This window comes from Mustelus asterias, chromosome 27 (assembly GCF_964213995.1).
Source record: "Mustelus asterias chromosome 27, sMusAst1.hap1.1, whole genome shotgun sequence".
Lineage (NCBI taxonomy): Eukaryota > Metazoa > Chordata > Chondrichthyes > Carcharhiniformes > Triakidae > Mustelus > Mustelus asterias.
The window spans coordinates 850,867-867,649 of NC_135827.1; the positions used below are offsets into that span (position 1 = coordinate 850,867).

Consider the following 16,783-nt stretch of genomic DNA (forward strand, 5'->3'; position numbering starts at 1 on the left):
TAAATGTTTATACCAAGCTTACGTAGCTTCACCATACATGGACTCAATAGCTCCTGGGTGTCTCCCATCAGTCCAAACAACCGTCCTTCTTTGGTAGAATAGGAAGTGTCAGGTCACCATCTCACAGGACAGGTCATGACTCACTGCAGCTTTCCCTGACCTGCACTTGTGTTTAACTTGACCAAAATTCTCAGCATGCTTGATTCAGGTTGTTACTGTTGCCCTCACTGTTGCGGTTGGCCGCACCACCCATAAACAGACAGATGTTTCTTTTATTCTGATATCCCTGTATTTTTCCTAATCCTTAAATTTGACAATGTCCCAATCTTCTATGAAAACCTGCACACTAAACTCGAGGTAAAAGAAAATACCAAGAGTTGGTTACACACACGTGTACACGGCCCTCTTGATGAAACTGTTGTGTTTGAACAGTTAAATTTGAGGCCAACAGCACCATTATTTGTGATCAGGATCTATGAATGGATGTTGTTGTTCGAAGCTGGCTGGAGCAGACAAACCATCAGTTGGGCCATTGTGTTAGCCTGGTTGGAATTCACATGTGATACAAGATGTAGGTCGACGAGGAGGCGGAAATCCAGGCTCGAGGAGTTGGAGAAGGAGCTTTTCGACCTGGAGGCACGTCTCAGTCAGCCCGACGCGGACCCGGCCCTGCGGCTAGAGTACAGGGAGAAGAAGGGCGCGCTGCGGGACCTGCAACTGGTCGGGTCCCGCGGCGCGTACGTGAGGTCGCGGCTCCAGTTCCGGGTGGACCTGGACCGCGGCTCCCCCTTCTTCTACTCGCTGGAAAAAGGGCGGGCTAACCGTCAGCAGCTCCTTACGCTGCTGGCCGACGACGGTTCCCCCGTCTCGGATCCGGAGGGCATCCGGGCCATCGCCCGGGATTATTACACCTCCCTCTTCTCTCCGGATCCGTCCAGCGAGGATGCCCGCAGACTTCTGAGGGAGGACCTTCCGCAAGTCAGCCCGGAGGGCGTCGGCAGGCTCGAGGCCCCCATCGCCGTGGCCGAGCTGACCGGCGCCCTCAATGGCCTCGGTCGGGGCAAGGCTCCGGGGCTGGACGGGCTGACGGTAGAGTTCTTCAGGGCGTTCTGGGACGTCCTGGGGGGCGACTACGCGGGGGTCCTGGAGGAGAGCAATGCAACCGGGGAGATGCCCCTTTCGTGGCGCAGGGCCGTCATCGCCCTGCTGCCAAAGAAGGGGGATCTCCGGTGCCTTAAAAAGTGGCGCCCGGTCTCCCTCCTCAGCACGGATTATAAAATCTTTGCCAGGGCATTAGCTTCACGCCTTGGGTCCGTGCTGGACCACATGATCCACCCTGACCAGTCCTACACGGTCCCGGGCCGATCGATTCACGATAACCTCCATCTGGCCCGGGACCTGATCCACCATTCCCAGAGGGCTGGTCTGTCGAGCGCCTTCTTGTCTTTAGATCAGGAGAAGGCGTTCGACAGGGTGGAGCACGAGTATTTGCTCGGGACTCTGCGGGCATTCGGGTTCGGGACGCAGTTTGTCGCCCGGATCCGATTACTGTACTCTGCGCAGAGTGTCTGATTAAGGTTAACGGGTCCCTGACGGCGCCCCTTCGCTTCGGGAGAGGAGTACGGCAGGGCTGCCCCTTGTCCGGCCAACTTTATTCTATATGCGTGGAGCCATTCCTGCGCCTCTTGCGGAGGAGGTTGTCAGGTTTGGTCCTGCGCAGACCGGACGTAGGGGTGGTCCTGTCAGCTTACGCCGACGACGTGCTCCTCGTGTTCACGGACCCGGCTGACCTGCGGAGGATGCGAGAATGCCAGGCGGTGTACTCCGCCACGTCCTCCACCAGGATCAACTGGGCCAAGTGCTCCGGACTCCTGGTCGGTCCGTGGGAGACGGACCCCCTTCTGGAGGAGCTCAGGCCTTTCACCTGGAGCAGGACCAACCTCCTCTACCTGGGGGTCCATCTCTGCCCAGCCGAGGAATCCTGGCCGGCGAACTGGTGGGAGTTGGAGGCCAAAGTCTCCGCCCACCTGGGTCGCTGGACAGGACTGCTCCGAGTGCTGTCCTACAGGGCGCGAGTTCTCGTCATAAACCAGCTGGTCGCCTCCATGCTGTGGTACCGGCTGGTCCCTTTGACCCCTCCCCCTGGCTTTGTCACCGATATGCAGAAAGTCCTCGTGCGGCTTTTCTGGGACAACCGACTGCACTGGGTCGCTGCCGAGGTTCTGCATCTCCCGATTGAGGAGGGCGGACAAGGTCTGGTGTGCCTCCGCACGCAGGTAGCGACCTTCCGCCTCCAGACCCTGCAGCGATACCTTTACGTCGAGCCTCCTCCACGATGGCGTGCGATGGCGACGTATTTTTTCCGCCACTTGCACGGCCTCAATTACGACGTGCAGCTCCTGCACATCAACCTGGGGCGTATTCCGACCTCCCTGCGGGAGTTGCCCGTCTTTTACCAGGACCTCCTCATGGTCTGGAACACGGTCGCCTCGCGACGCAGCTTTCCCCCGTCAGGAGTAGCGGCTCTCGTGTGAGAGCCGCTGCTCAGGAATCCGCACCTCCAGCTTTACGACTTCAGGTGGCTGGCGGAGAGGAGGGCCGTGGACGCCGGGGTGACCAGGATCGGGGACGTGCTGGATGGCGGAGGAGCGGGCTGGATGAGCCCCCACGTGCTGGCTGAACGCGCGGGGGTGGCCGTCCGGCGCGCGGCCAAAGCCATCCAAGACCTTAGGACAGTCGTGCTCGGCCCCGAGTGTGCACGCGGTCTGGAGGCGGCGCAGGCGTGCGGTGGGATCCCGCCCGAGCGTTCCCCTGCTCGACGGAATTTCAAATTGGCCCGAAGCCTAGACCTCCCCCCCCCGGGTCAGGTGCCCCACTGCGTGTGCCGCCTCGCGGAAATGCCCTCCGTGCCCTTTTCCACCGCGCGGAGGCGTTTCCTGTACGGGCTGCTGCTGCACACCTTTCACTACCGCGTCCTCGCCCGTCGCCCGGATACACCTTGGCGGGCCTTGTTGCCGCCGGGCGGCGGAGGTCCCCAGTGGAGGTCCCTCTACGGAGGGATCTCCCCCAATTATCTCAGGGACCTGGGGTGGAGGGTGCTGCATGCAGCAGTGCCGTACAACCGTAGGTTTTTCCGGTACACGGGCTCCCGAGACTGCCCTTTCTGTGGCCTCGTGGAGTCCGTGGACCATGTCTACGTTCTGTGTTTTAGGCTGCACACCCTTTTTGGTTTCCTCAAACACCTTTTACTGATGTTTTGTTTGCATTTCAGTCCCACGCTCCTGATCTACGGGCACCTGGTGCGGAGAGGGGCGGGTCGGGATGCCGACCTCCTCGTGAACCTGCTCCTGGGCCTGGCGAGACGCGCCATCAATAGGTCCAGGCAGCGGGCGATCGACGGGGCCGTCCATCCTGACTGTCTGCCCCTCTACCGCGGCTACATTCGCGGCCAGGTGTCTCTGGAGAGGGAGCATGCGGTGTCCCCGGGCGCGGTTGACGCCTTCCGCGACCGCTGGGCACCGCAGGGGCTGGGGTGTATTATCGACCCCGATAATCACCTTTTGGTTTGACGTTTTAAGTTTCCTTTTGACTTTGATTTTGGTTCGGGCTGTTCCCCCCTTCCTTTTGGGGAGCTGCCCCTTTTACTTTGTCCCTAAGTTAATTTGAGTTCGTTTACTTGATTGGTATCGAAAGAAATACAAGATGTGGTACATTCCAGGACCTTTGAGGTGTTAGCTTTTGTTCACCCTGTAATGGCTCAGAAACATCAAGAAATAATTAGACCCTGTTCTTGGGGCTAAAGGGATCAAGGGATACCAGAGATGAGGGGTGTTGATTATGAGGAGAGACTGAGCAGATTGGGTTTGTATTCGTTGGAATTTAGAAGGCTAAGGGGGGATCTTATAGAGACTGTAAGATAATGAAGGGGCTGGATAGGGTCGAGATGGAGAGATTCTTTTCACTTAGAAAGAAAACTAGAACTAGAGGGCACAGCCTCAAAATAAAGGGTGGTCAGTTTAGGACAGAGTTGAGGAGGAACTTCTTCTCTCAGAGGGCGGTGAATCTCTGGAATTCTCTGCCCACTGAAGTGGTGGAGGCTACCTCGTTGAATATGTTTAAATCACGGATAGATGGATTCCTGATTGGTAAGGGAATTAGGGGTTATGGGGATCAGGCGGGTAAGTGGAACTGATCCACTTCAGATCAGCCATGATCTTATTGAATGGCGGGGCAGGCTCGAGGGGCTAGGTGGCCTACTCCTGCTCCTATTTCTTATGTTCTTATGATATGGGGGGTAAGCAGGATCAGTATTTTGAATTTTTTGCTCAGCTATGATCAAACTGAATAGTGGAGCAGGCTTGAAGGGCCGAATGGTCTACTCGCGTTTCTAGTTTCTATGTTTCATTGAAACATCATATCATTCAAGGAAATGGGACAATTGCTGGAAAATGGGATTAGCGTGACTTTTTGTGATAGTTATTGTCAGTGCAGAGTCGATGGGCTGCAGGGCCTTTTCTGCACTCGCCAACTCTATGATCCTGTGACATATTAATGCAAATAAGTTCCTTCTGCTTGTTGTCAGGGAGCCCAATCTGCCTCCAAACCGCCATCAACATCTCGAAGATGAAATTTAATCTCTGACACAATTAGGTTCCTCTGACTGCTTCATTTCCCATTTCCTGCACCATTATTACAGTCCATCCTGTGTGTGCATCTACGTTACAATGTCATTTTTGGAAATCCTCATTCCAATTTATAGCAAATTTGGAACTAACTTTACATTGTTTTTTATGTCTCATATTTTTTTATTATCGATGTTTCCTTCCTGTGGGATTGATGCCCTATTTATGATTTTAAAACAGGGCTGCCTGTTTTAGATGTTGTTGGAATCAGTTGACGTCAGGCCTCTGCCATTCATCTATACCAACTGGACCAGAAAGGACTGCCACTCACAAGTCGGCCTCTACAGCCACAACAACGTTCAATCCAGATGTGACATACACCCTGGACACAAACGTCTCCCGAGTCTACTGCCCTCTTTGGAAAAGTGTGCTTTGAGTGCATCAAGAAAATTCTGAATAACTAATTAAATGGAATAATTAAGGCATAAGAGGTGGGATGTATTATATAAGATCAATAATCTGATTAATGTGACAATTGAGGAATGGGGTGAGCTGCTGCTTGAACATCTTAATGCCAAAGGCTCGATAAACTCGTTAATCTTCACACGTCCATCATTTTCGCATTTCCTGCCGATATGTTCCAGTCATTGAATGGGTTATCACCTTCCTAAACTCGCGCTCATCTTCCTCACGACCTATTTGAACTTTTCAATCCAGGATTGGAAAGGGTCTCATCAGAATAACTCAGCCCTTGCTCACCAAGCCGGGCGCCATCAGGAGGCACAAAAAAACTTCAGCTCACTCCCACTCACACTCGAGGCAAATGGCGCCGCCCCTACCCACACTGCACCGCGGGATAGAACCCGCCCAATGCGGACACCGGCCATTCAGTGCGCAGGTGCAGCTCCTCCAGCGGCAGCAGATCGTTTCCCGGGCCCGAGGTGAGAGAGAGAAGGGGGAGGATCGGGGGTGGACCGGGGGGAAGGGGGTGCACCGGGGGGGAAGGGGGTGCACCGGGGGGGGGGTGTGGGATGTGCCGGGGGGGTGATAGGGGAGTACCGGATCCGCGTCTGCTTCTTTGTGTTTGGAGCGAGTTTGAGGCCGCGGTTACCCGGGCAACCCGCCGCCATCTTGTTTGAGGCTCCAGCGAGCACCCCATCTCTCCCCCCCCCCCCCATCTCTCCCCCCCCCCCATCTCTTCCCCCCCCCCCCCCCATCTCTCCCCTCCCATGTTGATGCTTAAGAGGCCCTACTCTCTCCCTAGTTACTCATTTGCCCTTTGTGTATTTGTTGAAGCTCTTTGGATTCTCCTTTGCCTTATCTGCCAATGCAATCTCGTGTCCCCTTTTTGCCCTCCTGATTTCTTTCAACTCTACTCTGATACCCTTTACACTCTTCAAGGCATCCACTTGACCCCTATGCATGTCACATGCCTCCTCCTTTTTCTTGACCAGGGCCTCAATACCCTGAGTTATTCAGGTGAGTCTCACTCACTTGATGAAGGAGCAGCGCTCCAAAAGCTCGTAATACCAAATAAACCTGTTGGACTTTAACCTGGTGTTGTGAGATTTCTTACTGTGTCCACCCCAGTCCAACGCCAGCATCTCCACATCATCTTAAAACTAATGGAATTATGGTCACTGGTCCCAAAGTGATCACTCTGTCACCTGCCCTTTCTTATTTCCCAAGAGGAGGTCAAGTTTTGCTCCCTCTCTAGTCGGGCCATCCATATGATCTTGTAGTTAAGGATCCTCAAGGGAAGAATTTCAAATTAAGTTTGAGGGCAATAAACCTGAGTCCCACACCATCGCACGTGAGAGCACCACCCACCAGGTACACGGCACATACTCATGAGACTCAGCCAACGTTGTCGACCTCATACGCTGCAAAAAGGACATCCTAAGGCGTCGTACATCGGCGAGACCATGCAGACGCTATGACAACGGATGAATGGACACCACGCGACAATCACCAGGCAGGAATGTTCCCTTTCAATCTGGGAACACTTCAGCAGTTACGGGCATTCAGCCTCTGATCTTCGGGTAGGCGTTCTCTAAGACAGCCTTCAAGACACACGACAACGCAGAAACTGATAGCCAAGTTCCGCATGCATAAGGATGGCCTCAATCGGGATCTTGGGTTCATCTCACAGTACGTGTAACCCCCACCATTTAGCCTAGGCCTGCAAAATCATACCAGTCTCCTGGCTTGAGACAATTCACATCTCTTTAACCTGTGATTATCCCTCTCTCCACTCGCATTGTCTATACCTTTAAAGACTTGATTACCCGTAAAGACTCACATTCCAACCATTACCTTGCAATTGCGTCTTTGTCTATATATGCCCTGTTTGTGAAACCTACCTCTCCACTCACCTGATGAAGGATAGTGCTCCGAAAGCTCATGATTCCAAATAAACCTGTTGGACTTTAACCTGATGTTTTGAGACTTCAACTCAATCTCTCCTCGTATGTCAATCCTGCCATCCCAGGAATTAGTCTGGTAAACCTCTGCACGCATCATATAAGAACATAAGAAATAGGAGCAGGAGTAGGCCATCTGGCCCTTCGAGCCTGCCCCGCCATTCAACAAGATCATGGCTGATCTGAAGCGAATCAGTTCCACTTACCCGCCTGCTCCCCATAACCCCTAATTCCCTTATCGATCAGAAAACTATCTACCCGTGATTTAAACATATTCAACGAGGAAGCCTCCACCACTTCAATGGGCAGAGAATTCCAGAGATTCACGCACATGTTCTCTTCCACCTTGTGTCAAGAAAAAGAATCAGAAGTCTGAGAGCACGTACCAACTGACTCGAGAACAGCTTCTTCCTTGCGGCCATCAGACTTTTGAATGGTCCTATCATGTATTAAGCTGATCTTTCTCTTCATCCTATCTGTAATTGCAGGACTATATTCTGCACCCTATCCTTTCCTTCTCCCTTATGTACTCTATGAACGGTATGCTCTGTATAGCGTGCAAGAAACAATATTTTTCATTGTATCCCAATACGTGTGACAATAATAAACCAAATCAAAATCCTTCCTCAGATAAGGAGACCAAAACCGCATGCAATATTCCAGGTGTGACCTCACCAAGGCCCTATATAATTGCGTCAAGACATCCCTGCTCCTGCAATCAGAGAATCATAGAAATAGAATCATAGAAACCCTACAGTACAGAAAGAGGCCATTCGGCCCATCGAGTCTGCACCGACCACAATCCCACCCAGGCCCTACCCCCATATCCCTACATATTTTACCCACTAATCCCTCTAATCTACGCATCCCAGGACACTAAGGGGCAATTTTAGCATGGCCAATCAACCTAACCCGCACATCTTTGGACTGTGGGAGGAAACCGGAGCACCCGGAGGAAACCCACGCAGACACGAGGAGAATGTGCAAACTCCACACAGACAGTGACCCAAGCCGGGAATCGAACCCAGGTCCCTGGAGCTGTGAAGCAGCAGTGCTAACCACCGTGCTACTGTGCCGCCCCACGAATCGAATCCTCTCCTATGAAGCCATCATACCATTTGCCTTTTTTACTGCCTGCTGTACCTCTATGTTTACATTCAGTGACTCGTGTACGAGGATGCCCAGGTCTTGTTGCACATTCCCCTCGCCAAACTTTGGCAGAAGAAGTTTAATGTGGATAAGTGTAAGATTATCCATTTTGGTCGGAAAAATAGAAAGGCATCTAATCTAAATGGAGAGAAACTTCAGAATGCTTCAGTGCAGACGGATATGGGTGTATGAATCACAGAAAACTAATATACAGGTACAGCAGTTAATGAGAAAGACAAATGGGATTTTGACATTTATTGCAAAAGGGAATACAAAAGTAAGTGTTGATGCAACTGTACAAAGCATTAGTGACACCACTTCTGGAGTATTGTGCACAGGCGGCATGGTGGTACAGTGGTGGGTGGCACGGTGGCACAGTGGTTAGCACTGCTGCCTCACAGCGCAAGGGACCCAGGTTCAATTCCAGCTTCGAGTTTGCACGTTCTCCCTGTGTCTGCGTGGGCTTCCTCTGGGTGTTCCGGTTTCCTCCCATAGTCCAAAGATGTTCGGGTTATGTTGATTGGCTATGCTAAATTGCCCCTTAGTTTCAGAGAGATTAGCAGGGTAAATATGTGGGGTTATGGGGATAGGACCTGGGTGGGATTGTTGTTGACGGCCGAATGACCTCTTTCTGTACTGTAGGGGTTCTATGAGTTTTGATCCCTTGAAGAATTTAGTTGGTTTGGAGGCAGTTTAGAGGAGGTTCACTAGATTGATTCCAGAGATGAGGGGTTTGTCTTGTGAAGAGAGAGTGAGCAGTTTAAGCCTATACTCGCTGGAATTTAGAAGAACGAGGGGAGATCTGATTGAAGTATTCAAGATGCTAAAGGAGATTGACAGGGTAGATGTAGAGAAGATGTTTCCTCTTGTGGGGCAATTTAGAATGACAGGTTGTAGTTTTGGGATATTTAGGAGATTTAGAACAGAGATGAGGAGGATCATGAATCAGTGGAATTCACGACCCCAGATGCGGTGGATACTGGGACATTGAGTAAATTTACGCAGGAGTTAGACAGATTTTTAAATTAGTAATGGTGATGGAGAATGTGCAAGAAAGTACAGTTGAGGCCAAGACAAGAGCAGTCATGGTCATATTGAATGGCGGAGCAGGCTCGAGGTGCTGAGTTGCGTACTCCTGCTCCTAGTTCTTATGTTCTTAGAACCATAAAATCTCTACAGTGCAGAAGGAGGCCATTTAGCCCATTGAGTCTGCACTGACTCTGAAAGAGTCTATCCCCCTGCCCTTATCCTCGTAACTATGCATTGGCCAAGGCTAATGCACCCAACCTACACATCTTGGGACACTAATGGGCAATTTACCATGGCCAATCAGCCTAACCTGCACATCTTTGGACTGTGGGAGGAAACCCACACAGTGAGGCAGCAGTGCTAACCACTGTGCCACCATGCCACTTCTTATCAGTAGTCCCCGCTTTTGTGGCAGCAGAGAACTTCTTGTTGTTACACTGTCCCAACCTTCCTCGCAGTACCTGACTTCTTGCATTTTCCATATAGACTTAAGGTTTTCCAGCCTTTATTTCTGATCCACTTCAGATATGAAAAAGAAAAAAAGGTATATTTTCAAAATGGCAAGGAACATAGGAATTTGGGTAAATGACTAGGTCACAGTAATCAATGGAATTCAAACGTAAGGAAGTTATGCTTTGATGAATGAAGTCCTGACCTGACCCTTAAAGAATTGTGAGAACCTTTTGCACAAAACTGAAATTTTACACCAGCGGTAGTGAAAATCTGGAACTCACCCTTTCCAAAATCTATCTTTTCACAGGTAGAAGTGGAGCCGATGAACCATAATTGGCAATGCCAATACCAAGCAGCTTGATACCATCCCGGTTCCTGACACTCATTGCTCATTTAATCATTGTCATCAACATCTTTTGGTCTAGGGTAAGTAAGGAGTTTGGCAAAAAACGGCAATGGCAGGAACATATGGGGAACAATTTCCTGGCATTTATTATGGTCATGGCTGATCATCAAATTCAATATCCTGATTTCCCCCTTCCGCTCCCCCCCCACCCCCATTTCCCTTGAGCCCTTTAGCCCCCAGAGCTATATCTCATTTCTTTTTGAAATCTCACAACATTTTGGCTTCAACTACTTTCTGGGTTAGTGAATTCCACACATTCACCACTCTCTGGGTGAAGAAATTCTCCTCGCCTCTAAGCTCTAAAAGATTTACCCCTTATCCTCAAACTATGACCCCTATTTCTAGACTCCCCCACCATTGTGAACATTCTTTCTGAATGTCTCACCCTGTTAGAATTTTTATAAGTTTCTATGAGATCCCCTCTCACTCTTCTAAACTCCAGTGAATATAATCCTAACCAATTTAGTCTCTCCTCATTTGACAGACCTGCCATCCCAGGAATCCGCCTGGTAAGCCTTCACTGTACTTCCTCTCTAGCAAGGACATTCTTCCTCAGATAAGGACACCAAAACTGCACACAATACTCCAGGTGTGACCTCACCAACGCCTTTACAATTGCACTAAAACATCCCTATCCCTATATTCAATCCTCTCACTATGAAGGCCAACGTACCATTTGCCTTCTTTACTGCCTGCTGTGCCTGTGCATTTACTTTCAGTGACTGATGCACAGGGACGCCAAGATATTGCTGAGTATCCATCTCTTTCAATTTACACCCATTCAAGTAATAATCTGTCTTCATTTTATTGCTACCAAAGTGGATAATCTTACATTTATCCATGTTATACCATATCTGCCATGCCGATGCCCACACCCTCATCCTGTCCAAATCACACCGAAGCATCTCTGCATCCTCCTCACAGCTCACCCTCCCACCCAACTTTGTATCATTTGCAAATTTGGAAATAATGGGGCGAGTTTTCCCGTTCCGCCCACCATGGGAATCATAGCGGGCGAGGGGCGTGAAGAACATGGAAAGGTCTGTTGACCTCAGACGGGATTTTCCGGTTTCAGGGCGAGGGAGGCCAGAAAATCCCGCCCAATACATTTCTTCTAAATCATTAATATATAATGTGAACAGTTACGGTCCTAGCAGTGATCCCTTACTAGTCACTGCCCGCCAATCAGATTAACAGGATAAATACATGGGGTTATGGGGATGAGGTGAGGGTTTGCCTAGGTAAGATGCTCTGTCAGAGAGTCAGTACAGACTCAATGGGCCAAATGGTCTCCTTCTGCACTGTTAGGTTCTAGTTAGGTGAAACACAGCCCCAACAGAAGCCAATTACTTAGCAGGCAGCATTTGGAGCTGGTAGAAAAATGTCAACAGCAAGGATGTTCTGTACAGGGCATTGGTGAGGCCGCAGCTGGAATACTGTGTGCAGTCTTGGTCCCCTTATTTGCAGAAGGATATATTGGCCTTGGAGGGAGTGCAGAGAAGGTTCACCAGGTTGATACCAGAGATGAGGGGTGTTCACTATGAGGAGAGACTGAGCAGATTGGGTTTGTACTCGTTGGAATTTAGAAGGCTGAGGGGGATCTTATAGAGACCTATAAGATAATGAAGGGGCTGGATAGGGTAGTGGTGGAGAGATTCTTTCCACTTAGAAAGGAAGCTAGAACTAGCGGGCACAGCCTCAAAATAAAGGGGGGTCAGTTTAGGGCAGAGTTGAGGAGGAACTTCTTCTCTCAGAGGGTGGTGAATCTCTGGAATTCTCTGCCCACTGAAGTGGTGGAGGCGACCTCGCTGAATATGTTTAAATCACGGATAGGTGGATTCCTGATCGGTAAGGGAGTTAGGGGTTATAGGGATCAGGGGGATAAGTGGAACTGATCCACTTCAGATCAGCCATGATCTTATTGAATGGCGGGGCAGGTTCGAGGGGCTAGATGGCCTACTCCTGCTCCTATTTCTTATCTTCTTACGTTCTTATGTTCTTATGTCTGGATGTCAAGGAGTTTGTCATGTAGAAAATCATTCCAAAGTATTTTACAGAAGTGTCTTCAGCTGAAAATGGATGTGAAACCAAAGAAGAAGCTAATTAGGAGGGTTGAGCATTTTAAGAAGGATTAAGAAGAATTGAGAGAAAAGTCAGAGAGGTTCTGGCAATCAGAAGTGAGAGGAGAAAATGTGGATGAGATCAGAGTTGGAAGAACAAAGAACAATACAGCACAGGAACAGGCCCTTCGGCCCTCCAAGCCCACGCCGCTCCCCGGTCCAGGATTGAATCCTGAATCCAGGATTCCCGCCCAATTTTCCAGCCTATCTACATCCTAATATCCTATCCACCGAGCTGTCCCTCACAGCTACGATGCTTTGTTCATCACAACCTATTAACTCACCCCCACCCCCCCATTCCAGACCATGTGATCTCCAGGGAGAGGCGAAAACCCAGAGTGAAAACCCCAGGGCCAATATGGGGAAAAAAAAAAATCTGGGAAATTCCTCTCCGATCCCCTGAGGCGATCGAAACGAGTCCAGGAGATCACACTGGCCCTGATCGGAAAATGCTTCCCAACCCTATTCATTTCCACTTCTGCTTTACGAACACCATCTGAATTCCCTGCCCCCGAGACAGGTTCCCAACTATCCGCAGTCTCGCTCTGTACTGGCACCAGCAAGATGATCATAGAATGAAGCCTTGAAACGAGAAACAAAGAACAATTAGCCCGCGCCGCTCCCTAGTCCAAACTAGACCACTCTTTTGTATCCCTCCATTCCCACTCCGTTCATATAGCTGTCTAGATAAGTCTTAAACGTTCCCAGTGTGTCCGCCTCCACCACCTTGCCCGGCAACACATTCCAGGCCCCCACGACCCTCTGTGTAAAATATGTCCTTCTGATATCTGTGTTAAACCTCCCCCCCTTCACCTTGAACCTATGACCCCTCGTGAACGTCACCACCGACCCGGGGAAAAGCTTCCCACCGTTCACCCTATCTATGCCTTTCATAATTTTATACACCTCTATTAAGTCTCCCCTCATCCTCCGTCTTTCCAAGGAGAACAACCCCAGTTTCCCCAATCTCTCCTCATAACCAAGCCCCTCCATACCAGGCAACATCCTGGTAAACCTCCTCTGTACTCTCTCCAAAGCCTCCACGTCCTTCTGGTAGTGTGGCGACCAGAACTGGACGCAGTATTCCAAATGCGGCCAAACCAACGTTCTATACATCTGCAACATCAGACCCCAACTTTTATACTCTATGCCCCGTCCTATAAAGGCAAGCATGCCATATGCCTTCTTCACCACCTTCTCCACCTGTGACGTCACCTTCAAAGATCTGTGGACTTGCACACCCAGGTCCCTCTGCGTCTCTGCACCCTTTATGGTTCTTCCATTTATCGTGTAGCTCCTCCCTACATTATTCCCACCAAAATGCATCACTTCGCATTTATCAGGATTGAACTCCATCTGCCATTTCTTTGCCCAAATTTCCAGCCTATCTATATCCTTCTGTAGCCTCTGACAATGTTCCTCACTATCTGCAAGTCCTGCCAGTTTTGTGTCGTCCGCAAACTTGAATACAGTAGGAGGACTGGATGAGATTAAGATTTACTCGGATGAGATTAAGATTTACTAGGATGCGACCGACACTTGATGGATTGAGTTATAAGGAGAGGCTGAATAGACTGGGACTTTTCTCTCTGGAGCGTAGGAGGCTGAGGGGTGACCTTATAGAGGTCTATAAAATAATGAGGGGCATAGACAAGGTAGATAGTCAATATCTTTTCCCAAAGGTAGGGGAGTCTAAAACTAGAGGTGAGAAGGGAGAGATGCAAAAGTGTCCAGAGGGGCAATTTTTTCACACAGAGGGTGGTGAGTGTCTGGAACAAGCCGCCAGAGGTGGTAGTAGAGGCGGGTACAATTTTATCTTTTAAAAAGCATTTAGATAGTTACGTGGGTATGATGGGTATAGGGGGATATGGGCCAAATGCGGGCAATTGGGTTTTTAAAAAAAAGGGCAGCATGGACAAGTTGGGCCGAAGGGCCTGTTTCCATGCAGTAAACCTCTATGACTATGACTCTACTGAGATGGATAGCGATGAAACAACTTAAATATGAGGATGAGAATTTTAAATTGACCCTGTCCTCTAACATCTCAGATATAAATCAACAAGGACAAGGGGAGGCAAATTTGTATTGTCCAGAGACCCAGAGCAATGACCTGGGGACTTAGGTTCGAATCCCACCGTGGCAGATGGTGGAATTTGAGTTGAATAAAAATCTAACGATGACCATGAAACCATGGTCAATTGTCATAAAATCCCATCTGATTCACTGATGTCCTTTAGAGAAGGAAATCTGCCATCCTTATTCGGTCTGGCCTACATGACCCACAGCATTGTAGTAGACACATAATTGCCCTTGGGGATGGGTGATAAATGCTGGCCCCGCCCGTGACACCCATATCCCATGAATGAATTTTAAAAAGTAATGATGGATAAATGGAACTGGGAGGTTATTTTGTGAAAACAGAAACATAATTTTATACAGTTCTGCCAGGGCTGGACAGACAAAGCAGGGATGATGTATCCCTTGGCTGGAAGGTCTAGAATAAGGGGGTCACAGTCTCAGGATAAGTGGTAGGTCAGAGAATCATAGAGTTTTACAGCACAGAAAGAGGCCCTTCAGCCCATCATGTCTGCGCCACCCATCAAGAACCTTTCTATTCTAATCCCATTTTCCAGCACTTGGCCCATAAGCTTGAATGTTATGATGTTTCAAGTGCTCATCCATGTATTTTTAAAGGTTGCAAGGTTTCCTTCCATTACTACCCACCCAGGCAGTGTGTTCCAGGCTCCCATCACCCTTTGAAAATTGTTTTCCTCAGATTGTCTCTAAAAGGTGGGGGAGTAGCGATATTAGTTAAGGAGCATATTACCGCGGTGCAGAGGGTAGACAACTTAGAGGGATCATGTACTGAGTCGCTGTGGGTGGAACTCAGAAACAGGAAGGGTGCAGTCACTATGCTGGGGGTGTACTACAGACCACCCAACAGCCCACGGGAAGTGGAGGAAAGGATATGTCAGGAGATTCTGGATAGGTGCAGAAAAATAGGGTTGTTGTAGTGGGGGACTTTAATTTCCCTGGCACAGACTGGAAAGTGCTTAGAGCTGGGGGTCCGGACGGGGAGGAATTTGTAAAATGCGTACTGGAAGGTTCTTTGGAACAGTATGTAGATAGCCCGACTAGAGAGGGGGCTATACTGGACCTAGTTCTGGGAAATGAGCCTGGTCAGGTCGTCAAAGTTTCGGTAGGGGAACATGTGGCAAATAGTGACCACAACTCTGTTAACTTTAGGATAGTAATGGACAAGGATGAGTGCTGTCCTACGGGCAGGGTGCTAAATTGGGGGAAGGCTAACTACAGCCGGATTAGGCAGGAATTGGTGGATGTTGATTGGGAGAGGATGTTCGAGGGTAAGTCCGTGTCTGGCATGTGGGAGTCTTTTAAGGAACTATTGATAAGGCTGCAGGATAGGCATGTGCCTGTAAAAAGGAAAGATAGGAAAGGTCGGATTCGAGAGCCGTGGATAACCAGGGAAATTGAGGATCTGATTAAAATGAAAAGGGAGGCGTACGTTAAGTCCAGGCAACAGAAAACAGATGGAGCTCTGGAGGAATACAGAGAGAGTAGGAAAGAACTCAAATGGGGAGTTAGAAGGGCAAAAAGAGGTCACGAGATGTTCCTGGCAGGCAGGATTAAGGAGAATCCTAATGCATTCTATTCATACGTTAGGAACAAAAGAGTTGTCAGGGAGAAAATCGGACCTCTCAGGGACAAAGGAGAGGAATTATGCTTAGAACCCAAGGGAATAGGGGAGATCCTAAATGAATACTTTGCATCGGTATTCACGAAGGAGAGGGGCGTGTTAACCGGGAGTGTCTCGGAGGGAGGTGTTGACCCGTTAGAGAAAATCTCCATTACAAGAGAGGAAGTGTTAGGTTTTTTAGGGAACATTAAAACTGACAAAGCCCCAGGGCCTGATGGCATCTATCCTCGACTGCTCAGGGAGACGAGAGATGAAATTGCTGGGCCTCTGACGGAAATATTTGTCGCTTCTTTGGACACGGGTGAGGTCCCTGAGGATTGGAGGATAGCGAATGTGGCCCCGTTGTTTAAGAAGGGTTGCAGGGATAACCCAGGAAATTATAGGCCGGTGAGCCTGACGTCCGTGGTAGGGAAGTTGTTGGAGAGGATTCTTAGAGACAGGATGTATGTGCATTTAGAACGGAACAATCTCATTAGTGACAGACAGCATGGTTTTGTAAGAGGGAGGTCGTGCCTTACAAATTTGGTGGAGTTTTTTGAGGAAATGACAAAAACGGTTGATGAAGGAAGGGCCGTGGATGTCGTCTGTATGGATTTCAGTAAGGCATTTGACAAAGTCCCACATGGCAGGTTGGTTAAGAAGGTTAAGGCTCATGCGATACAAAGAGAAGTGGCTAGATGGGTGGAGAACTGGCTTGGCCATAGGAGACAGAGGGTAGTGGTCGAAGGGTCTTTTTCCGGCTGGAGGTCTGTGACCAGTGGTGTTCCGCAGGGCTCTGTACTGGGACCTCTGCTATTTGTGATATATATAAATGATTTGGAAGAAGGTGTAACTGGTATATTCAGCAAGTTTGCGGATGACAC

The 16,783-nt window shown here is 49.4% G+C and overlaps 1 protein-coding gene across 3 annotated transcripts in view; it reads left to right on the plus strand.

The window, feature by feature from the left end:
* Window positions 1-5,502: 5,502 nt before the first annotated feature.
* LOC144480058 (transmembrane protein 107-like) overlaps window positions 5,503-16,783 on the plus strand; it is a 49,024-nt gene continuing 37,743 nt past the window's right edge. For all 3 annotated transcript variants that reach the window (XR_013495606.1, XM_078199229.1, XM_078199230.1), the window contains exons 1-2: window positions 5,503-5,563; window positions 9,984-10,102. Coding sequence is in view for 2 of the 3 variants with exons in the window: in XM_078199229.1 (XP_078055355.1) it covers window positions 10,016-10,102 (87 nt within the window). In the remaining variant the exon portion in view is untranslated. The remainder of the gene's footprint in view (window positions 5,564-9,983; window positions 10,103-16,783) is intronic.